Source organism: Engystomops pustulosus, chromosome 6, assembly GCF_040894005.1.
Source record: "Engystomops pustulosus chromosome 6, aEngPut4.maternal, whole genome shotgun sequence".
NCBI lineage: Eukaryota > Metazoa > Chordata > Amphibia > Anura > Leptodactylidae > Engystomops > Engystomops pustulosus.
Window position 1 is genome coordinate 168,522,846 of NC_092416.1, and position 10,485 is coordinate 168,533,330.

Here is a 10,485-nt window from a genome sequence, read left to right on the forward strand (position 1 = left end):
GGTGCACTTCCAAAAAAAAAATCACTTTACATTACTAAAAACATAATTTTTAGGTTCCAAAATGAAAAATTCCCTCTATACAACATGGAAAATACTTCGGAGCAGTTTTAAAATGTAAAATTTCTCCAGTAACGACTTCATCATTGTCTATGGGATCATCTCTGGGAGTGATTATTGTCTTATTGTACAGATCTGAGAATATTATCCGTCTCCATTTACTGTACATTATAATAAAAAAGGAAAAGACTCATTTCAGTGAGAACTTTTTTTTTTTTTTCCCTCTGTCACTTTTAGTCCCTGCAGTTACATCACAATGATAGTTTATGTGCAGAGATGACGCCCTGAACGTTCTGTCACATTTTCTCAGTCTCCTTTCATTATTGCTCACAAATGAGATCTAACAATTTGCGCCAAATTTAGGCGCAAATGAATGGGACATGAGACAATTCCAAAACGCATTTACTGAGGCAGAACCAGATCCATCATAGATCAACAGCCAAAAAGAAGAGCAAACCAGGCGCAAAAATAGGCGAACCTGAGACCCCACTATGATTAATGTCCCCCATAGTGTATCCTAAAGTATCTATCTATCTATCTATCTCATATCTATTTATCTATCTATCATTTTCCATCTATCTATCTATCTCATATATATCATTTATCTCCTATCTATCTATCTCATATCTATCTATCTATCTCATATCTATCTCATATCTATCTATCTATCGTATATCATCCTATAGTGTGTCCTAAAGTATCTATCTATCTCATATCTATCTATCTCATATCTATCTATCTATCTATCTATCTCATATCTATCTATCTCATATCTATCTATCTATCTATCTCATATCTATCTATCTATCTATCTATCTATCTATCTATCTATCTATCTATCTATCTATCTATCTGTCTGTCTCTCTATCTATCTCATATCTATCTATCTAATATCTATTTATCTATCTCATATCTATGTATCTCATATCTATCTATCTATCTATCTCATATTTATCTATCTATCAATCTGTCTGTCTATCTCATATCTATCTATTTATCCATCTCATATCTAGAAAAACGAAAAACCAGCAGCACAGTCAATCCAAAAGCAAAAAGAGTTTAGGGTGCTATCCTTATCCTCTCACCGACAGAGTCCAAATGTAGAAAACAGAAACTGGCAGCATTCCATTCAAGTGAAAAAAAGTGGTTTATTCCATCCTATGCAACGTATTAGCTGTATCCCAGCCTTTATCAAGCATCTCATATCTATCTCATATCTATCATCTATTTATATCCATCTATTTCATAGCCATCCCTTCCTCTTATTTATCTCTCATATTTATCTCATATCTATCTATCAGTCATCTCCTATTTATCTATCTCCTATCTATCTCATATCTATCTATCTATCCATCTATCTATCTCATATCTATCTATCTATCCATCTATCCATCTCATAACTATCTATCTATCTCCTATCTATCTATCTATCATCTATATATCTTCCATCCATCTGTTGTATATCCATGTATCTCATATCTATCTATCTATAGTATATCATCCTATCGTATATCCTAAAGTATCTATCTCCTACCTATATCATATTTATCTATCTATCTATCATCTATCTATCTCCTGTCTATCTATCTATCATCTATCTATCTTTCTCATATGTATCTATCTATCATCTATCTATCTATCTATCTCATATATATCTATATATCTATCGTACATCCATCTGTTGTATATTCATCTCATATCTATCTATAGTATATCTTGAAGTATCTATCTCTGTCTCTCATGTATCTATCACTGTAAGTCTTCCCTTTCTTTAGAAGTTTACCTATTAACCCCTTCCACTCCCCTCCCCATTATCTGCTTGGTGATCACATACTCTGTAAGTATCCAGTGCAGTCTGTTCTGTGGTGTTGGACCCCCGGTTCTGTGCTGGGGGTGTGTGTATCACTCCATGCACTGAGCACATGGTACCTGCTGCCTGTCATTGGTGCCTGCCCCCAGTCCCGGCTCATCCTCCATCCAGCAGCTGGTGCCTGCTCTCCCCTCACTGCCTGCAGCACCTGAGTCCTGGACAGCTCCTCATCCTCCTGGTGCTGCTGAAGATGGGCTCCCCCCCAGACCTCACCCCTGCACACATGGAGAACACAAGGATCCTGAGATCGCTGGATCAATGACCATTCAAGATGAGCACAGTGGATCTCCATCACACCCTCGGAGAACTTCTCCCCTGGAATGTCTCCCTGTTTGGCTACCTGTCTCCTGGGAATGACAGTGTCGGGGAGTCCCCCCCTTTCTCCAGCAGTGTCCTCTTCTCTGCCCATGAGCCAGGGACCATCATCTTGGTGCTCATGTACTCTGCCTCCTTCCTTGGTGGCTTAGCAGGTAACATCATGGCACTGAGGGTCCTGGGGACCCGCAGGAGGAGGAGATGCCGCTTTGCAGGTGTCTCTGGGACCAGGGATCTTCTTGTGAATTTGGCAGTGTGTGACATGATGGTCATCTGTATCTGCATGCCCATCAATCTTGGCCACCAGGTGCACAATGCTTGGGTGTTTGGGGACTTCTTGTGCAGGGCAGTGCCCTTTGTCCAAGCTGTGTCGGTGTCTGCCAGTGTCCTCACCTTGGCTGTCATCAGTCTGAACAGGTACTACAGTGTTCACAGCCCTCTACATGCCAGGACCTTCTTCACCACCAGGAGGATAGGGATCATGATCCTGGTGGTCTGGCTGATCTCCTCTGCCCTATGTGTCCCCCTCCTCTTCATGAACAAAACCCAGAACTTGGTCTTCTTCCCCGGGCAGATGGCTGTGGTCATCTGCACAGAGAGTTGGCCAAGTATCAACATGAAACTCATCTACAACTTTCTCCTCTTCTGCGCCCTCTATGTCTTCCCAGTCTTGTTCAACCTTCTCATCTGCTTCCTTACAAGTCGGAGACTATGGGGGGCAGGTGACACTGTCTTGGACAATAATAGTTGGTCCATGTCTGGCTCTAGACTCAAGGCTCGTAAGAAAATTGCCAAGATGGTGGTGGCCTTGGTTCTTCTTTTCACATTGTCCTGGTTGCCCCTCTATGTGGTGGACATCTGGATTGACATCAACATGTCCTACATGCCCTCTGGGGAGGTCCTGGGGCATCTCCAACATGACTGGATCCTTCAGATAAGGCCATTTGCCCAGTGGCTTGGTCTGACCAACTCTACTCTTAACCCTTTGTGCTATTGTTTTGTAGGGAACCTGTATAGATCAGCCAAGCGCTTTAGGAATAGCTATAGGGAGAGGATCATCTCCATATTTAGCATGTCTCTAACTCAGGCCCCAGGAGACCCTTCTGCCCCCAGGTTATTACACTACAAAGCTTCCAGGGAACAGCAGACAAAAAGAGGGGAAATCCGGACAACCTTTCGACCTCTGAAAAAGAAGAGAAGAGCTTCCTCAGGGACAATATGTGATCAGAGTCCAGGACTCATCAAAACTGCACATATCTGACCCCTGGACCTCTACCAGGGTTGGACTGAGGATCCAGAAGACAACCCCATGTGGAGGACACCGGGGGAATCACTTGACACTAAGGTTTTCTGATAGGATGATGCACAAATAATATGGATTAGTAGATTGTACTGATGAAGCATGGATGATGGAGGGTGGGCACTTAAGATCCTGTGTTACCCCAGTCCTACCCCCTGCTCTGCTGAACTCTCAGGGCATGTATTGATCATACTGTCATGTGTGTAATGCTAAGCTGTCCTGGCATCTATCGATTATCATGTAATGTGCCATGGCTGATAATTACAATGCCCAGATGAGCTCCTGACTGCAGAATGCCAGGCATGTCCAGCACTCCAGGGGCAGCGGGAGCTGGGAATCTGGGAATATCGGCTCTTCATCTGTCATTGTCATCAGCACATGTCTAATAAACAGATACACCATGGAGAGAAGCTGGTGTCTATGGAGAGAAAGGGTTAAACCAGCCTGACCCTGTCATGGCTGGGAGGGATAATATAGAGCAAACACAGCAAATTACAGCAGTCATAGAGCTGAGGCATGTGAGGGATATAGATACAACTACTTATGGATAGTTATATATTATCTATCTATCTAGAAGCTATTTATATACAGTATCTATATATCTGCTAACTCATCCATCTATCTATCTATCTCATATCTATCTATCTATCTATCTATCTATCTATCTATCTATCTATCTATCTATCTATCTATCTATCTATCTATCTATCTATCTATCTCATATCTATCATCTATCTTTACAGAGAAGGCTCTTGACTCCCTTATCCAGAGTAAATTGTCTGTGGAAGCTTTTCCTACTATATATATTAGGTATCTATCTTAAGAAGACTACCACTAGTAAACCATAAGTTGATCTTGGGTGGTTGTAGGTTTCTGCAGCAAGTAAATGTCAGAAGTCAGCAGTCATGTACATGTATGAGGTTGTCAGCAGTCATGTACGTGTATGAGGTTGTCAGCAGTCATGTACATGTATGGGGTTGTCGGCAGTCATGTACATGTATGGGGTTGTCAGCAGTCATGTACATGTATGAGGTTGTCAGCAGTCATGTACATGTATGAGGTTGTCAGCAGTCATGTACATGTATGAGGTTGTCAGCAGTCATGTACATGTATTAGGTTGTCAGCAGTCATGTACATGTATGAGGTTGTCGGCAGTCATGTACATGTATGAGGTTGTCGGCAGTCATGTACATGTATGAGGTTGTCGGCAGTCAAGTACATGTATGAGGTTGTCGGCAGTCATGTACATGTATGGGGTTGTCGGCAGTCATGTACATGTATGGGGTTGTCGGCAGTCATGTACATGTATGGGGTTGTCGGCAGTCATGTACGTGTATGAGGTTGTCGGCAGTCATGTACGTGTATGGGGTTGGCGGCAGTCATGTACATGTATGAGGTTGTCAGCAGTCATGTACATGTATGGGGTTGTCAGCAGTCATGTACATGTATGAGGTTGTCAGCAGTCATGTACATGTATGAGGTTGTCGGCAGTCATGTACATGTATGAGGTTGTCGGCAGTCATGTACATGTATGGGGTTGTCGGCAGTCATGTACATGTATGGGGTTGTCGGCAGTCATGTACATGTATGGGGTTGTCGGCAGTCATGTACATGTATGAGGTTGTCAGCAGTCATGTACATGTATGAGGTTGTCAGCAGTCATGTACATGTATGAGGTTGTCGGCAGTCATGTACATGTATGAGGTTGTCGGCAGTCATGTACATGTATGAGGTTGTCGGCAGTCATGTACGTGTATGAGGTTGTCAGCAGTCATGTACGTGTATGAAGTTGTCAGCAGTCATGTACGTGTATGAAGTTGTCAGCAGTCATGTGCATGTATGAGGTTGTCAGCAGTCATGTACATGTATGAGGTTGTCAGCAGTCATGTACATGTATGAGGTTGTCAGCACTCATGTACATGTATGAGGTTGTCAGCAGTCATGTACGTGTATGAGGTTGTCAGCAGTCATGTACGTGTATGGGGTTGTCGGCAGTCATGTACATGTATGGGGTTGTCGGCAGTCATGTGCATGTATGAGGTTGTCGGCAGTCATGTACATGTATGAGGTTGTCAGCAGTCATGTACATGTATGGGGTTGTCGGCAGTCATGTACATGTATGGGGTTGTCGGCAGTCATGTACATGTATGAAGTTGTCAGCAGTCATGTACATGTATGAGGTTGTCAGCAGTCATGTACATGTATGAAGTTGTCAGCAGTCATGTACATGTATGAGGTTGTCAGCAGCCATGTACATGTATGAGGTTGTCAGCACTCATGTACATGTATGAGGTTGTCAGCACTCATGTACATGTATGAGGTTGTCAGCAGTCATGTACATGTATGAGGTTGTCAGCAGTCATGTACATGTATGAGGTTGTCAGCAGTCATGTACATGTATGAAGTTGTCAGCAGTCATGTACATGTATGAGGTTGTCAGCAGTCATGTACGTGTATGGGGTTGTCGGCAGTCATGTACATGTATGGGGTTGTCGGCAGTCATGTACATGTATGAGGTTGTCGGCAGTCATGTACATGTATGAGGTTGTCAGCAGTCATGTACATGTATGAGGTTGTCAGCAGTCATGTACATGTATGAGGTTGTCAGCAGTCATGTACATGTATGAGGTTGTCGGCAGTCATGTACATGTATGGGGTTGTCAGCAGTCATGTACATGTATGAAGTTGTCAGCAGTCATGTACATGTATGAGGTTGTCGGCAGTCATGTACATGTATGGGGTTGTCAGCAGTCATGTACGTGTATGAGGTTGTCGGCAGTCATGTACATGTATGAGGTTGTCGGCAGTCACGTACATGTATGAGGTTGTCGGCAGTCACGTACATGTATGGGGTTGTCAGCAGTCACGTACGTGTATGAGGTTGTCGGCAGTCACGTACATGTATGAGGTTGTCGGCAGTCACGTACATGTATGAGGTTGTCGGCAGTCATGTACATGTATGGGGTTGTCAGCAGTCATGTACATGTATGAGGTTGTCGGCAGTCATGTACATGTATGAGGTTGTCAGCAGTCATGTACATGTATGAGGTTGTCGGCAGTCATGTACATGTATGAGGTTGTCAGCAGTCATGTACATGTATGAGGTTGTCAGCAGTCATGTACGTGTATGGGGTTGTCGGCAGTCATGTACATGTATGAGGTTGTCGGCAGTCATGTACATGTATGAGGTTGTCAGCAGTCATGTACATGTATGGGGTTGTCGGCAGTCATGTACATGTATGAGGTTGTCAGCAGTCATGTACATGTATGGGGTTGTCAGCAGTCATGTACATGTATGGGGTTGTCAGCAGTCATGTACATGTATGAAGTTGTCAGCAGTCATGTACATGTATGAGGTTGTCAGCAGTCATGTACGTGTATGAGGTTGTCAGCAGTCATGTACGTGTATGGGGTTGTCGGCAGTCATGTACATGTATGAGGTTGTCGGCAGTCATGTACATGTATGAGGTTGTCGGCAGTCATGTACATGTATGAGGTTGTCAGCAGTCATGTACATGTATGAGGTTGTCAGCAGTCATGTACATGTATGAAGTTGTCAGCAGTCATGTACATGTATGAGGTTGTCAGCAGTCATGTACATGTATGGGGTTGTCAGCAGTCATGTACATGTATGAAGTTGTCAGCAGTCATGTACATGTATGAGGTTGTCAGCAGTCATGTACATGTATGAGGTTGTCAGCAGTCATGTACATGTATGAGGTTGTCGGCAGTCATGTGCATGTATGAGGTTGTTGGCAGTCATGTACATGTATGAGGTTGTCGGCAGTCATGTACATGTATGAGGTTGTTGGCAGTCATGTACATGTATGAGGTTGTTGGCAGTCATGTACATGTATGAGGTTGTCAGCAGTCATGTACATGTATGAGGTTGTCGGCAGTCATGTACATGTATGGGGTTGTCAGCAGTCATGTACATGTATGAGGTTGTCAGCAGTCATGTACATGTATGAGGTTGTCGGCAGTCATGTACATGTATGAGGTTGTTGGCAGTCATGTACATGTATGAGGTTGTCGTAGACTTTCCAGTAACAGTCTAATGTGTAGATTTGGTTGTCTTACCCTATTGTTCAGCCTACAGCTATACCTTCTCACACCACTTGCACATGCATGCTCAGCTGATAACATGCTCAGCCACGTTGCCAATTTGTATCCATCCTGCAAGAGGTATAACAGAGGAACAAGGGTGTGAGAATCACATGGTAACACCCTGATGTCAATTCCTCAATTCTTCCAGGAGGAATAACAGAGGAAGAAAAGTTTATTACTTCACATTCTGACACTGACAGTGCTGATTGCACTGTGTCAAGGTACACAGGGGTACAGCATCATCTGATAGCATCCAATTCACACATTTCCAGGAAGAATAACAGAGGAGGAAAAGTTTATTACTACACATTCTCACACTGACAGCGCTGATTGGACAGTGTCACAGTACACAGGAGTACAGTGTCATCTGGTAGCACACAATTCATACATTCCCAGGAGGAATAACAGAGGAATGAAAGTGTATTACTACCTATTCTGACACTGACAGCTCTGATTGGACAGTGTCACTATACACAGGGGTAGAGCACAATCTGGTAGCACACAATTCATACATTTCCAGGAGGAATAACAGAGGGGAGCACATTACACAATGATAGATAAAAATGCATATTAAAAAAATTCTTCAGATTTTTTTTTTAAATTTAGCTGGGAATACAAGTCCCTACTGCAGCAGGAGCGGTACCAGCACATGTCTATAAGGCAGAGACCAGACTGGTAGTTATAGTCATGTATGATCCCCCATCCCCCGACCTGTAATAGACTCATCTATAGCAATGCTGGGCGCAGCAGGGGGGCTCAGTGCGGTGATATGTCACGTGTGCGCCCTCCGTCACCGCCGCCGCTCACACACAGAGCAATAAGGTAACAAGATGCTGATTTCTTCCATGACATGTAACGGACGATAGGAAATATTAGAATGAGCGACGCGAGTCTAGAAGGAGACGCAATTTCCTTGATGAATGTTGGCGCCTGATGCGGGAGCGCGCCAGTCACCGGCTAATGAGATGATGCCATTCGCTGCCCTCTACATCGTGTGAGTGAGATGCCGGGACATCACGGAGAGTCCACCATCTGCAGGTTATACAGAGACCTGGTACATCTAGTGTGCGACATGACCGAGATGGAAATAACGTAACGCAAATGGGTGATACACAGAAAGCAATTACCTCCAGCAGATGTTACATACACTTATAGAACATTCTAGAAGCAGTAGATGCAGGATTCTAGAATTCTCTTCTTTATGTGAAATCTCACCCAATGTTATGTGAAAATTAAGCGGAGAAGAGTCATATTTTACCCGAGATGAGTCAAGTTTAGAATGTCAGTTCTGATGCCCTGATCTTTGCTTCTATAGAATCTTGAAACAAGTGTCAGGTGTAAAGATAAGAATCTCATCTTTCAGATCACACCAGGCTTGTGGTTCTGTAATCTACAGAACCGGAGACAGAGGCAGTGATAAAAAAGGAATTGGAATCCATCACTTTAACTGCCTGGCATCTCTGGTATCTCAGAACCACAATCCTGATGCAATCTGAAAGATGAGATTCTTATCTTTAATATGACACCATATTTCTAGATACTATAGACCTGAGCCTATAGCATCTGAGCCTTAAAGTCTCTAAACTTAACTCATCTCAGGCAAAATCTGACTCTTCTCTGCTCATTTGCATATCACTTTGGAGGAATTTTTTTTAACAAGTAAAAGGGGGAGATCTCATATAAATTCTAGAAAAAAAGTTTTATCCCCTGACCTGGTAATCTGGTAAAATGGACCTCGTTAATTCCCAGGGGAGCGCATCTGACTATGTAGTTGTGGATATATCAGCAGCGAAAGTCTATAGGATTCTAGCGCTTTGTCTTGTCCCTTCTGACACCCCCAGACCCAAAAACTGCAGCTTATTAGCACTGAAGTGAATATGAATGAGCCGCAATACCAAGCACAGCCACTATACATTACACGGCGCTGTGCTTTCATGAAGAGACCACAGCACAAATCTGAATGTGTATTGTTGGGGGTGCCAGGTGTCAGACCCCCCACTCATCTGATTATAAGGAGAAGTCATCAATATTATAGTTCTTGAAAATGCCTTTAAGAAACGGAGAAATCGATTTTCGCTGTCTAGGAAGAGAACAAAATAACCATAAGTCATTCTGATGAATTAGACATAAACTCAATAAATTGTGACTCAGATCAGAGCGATTACTGATTGCACCGCATGAGGGGCTTTAACCCTGTCATTGCCATATCTAGTGCACGTACATCATCACATACCTGTGTATAAGGGTAAGGGGGACTCACTATACCGTATTCTATATGGGGGAGGGGTGTGATTGGCAGTAGGGATCAGAGAGAACTCAAATCCCTGCTATGTAACCCCTTGGGATGAGTACAGCCCAATGAGCTGACCCGTCACTACCCGCCCTGAGGACCAATGTGCTGACCGGTCACTACCCGCCCTGAGGACCAATGTGCTGACCGGTCACTACCCGCCCTGAGGACCAATGTGCTGACCGGTCACTACCCGCCCTGAGGACCAATGTGCTGACCGGTCACTACCCGCCCTGAGGACCAATGTGCTGACCGGTCACTACCCGCCCTGAGGACCAATGTGCTGACCGGTCACTACCCGCCCTGAGGACCAATGTGCTGACTGGTCACTACCCGCCCTGAGGACCAATGTGCTGACCGGTCACTACCCGCCCTGAGGACCAATGTGCTCACCGGTCACTACCCGCCCTGAGGACCAATGTGCTCACCGGTCACTACCCGCCCTGAGGACCAATGTGCTGACCGGTCACTACCCGTCCTGAGGCTAAAGGTCTTATACTGTCATCACCCAAGAGGTCCCCAACCCCGAATATTATAAGCCCCGGT

General features: G+C 44.1%; 1 protein-coding gene across 1 annotated transcript; it reads left to right on the forward strand.

The window, feature by feature from the left end:
• Positions 1 to 1,345: 1,345 nt before the first annotated feature.
• Positions 1,346 to 3,959, forward strand: LOC140064939 (QRFP-like peptide receptor). Its single transcript, XM_072112288.1, has one exon. It carries the CDS (start codon positions 2,199 to 2,201, stop codon positions 3,501 to 3,503), a length of 1,305 nt encoding a protein of 434 aa, XP_071968389.1. The 5' UTR covers positions 1,346 to 2,198; the 3' UTR covers positions 3,504 to 3,959.
• Positions 3,960 to 10,485: the final 6,526 nt, after the last annotated feature.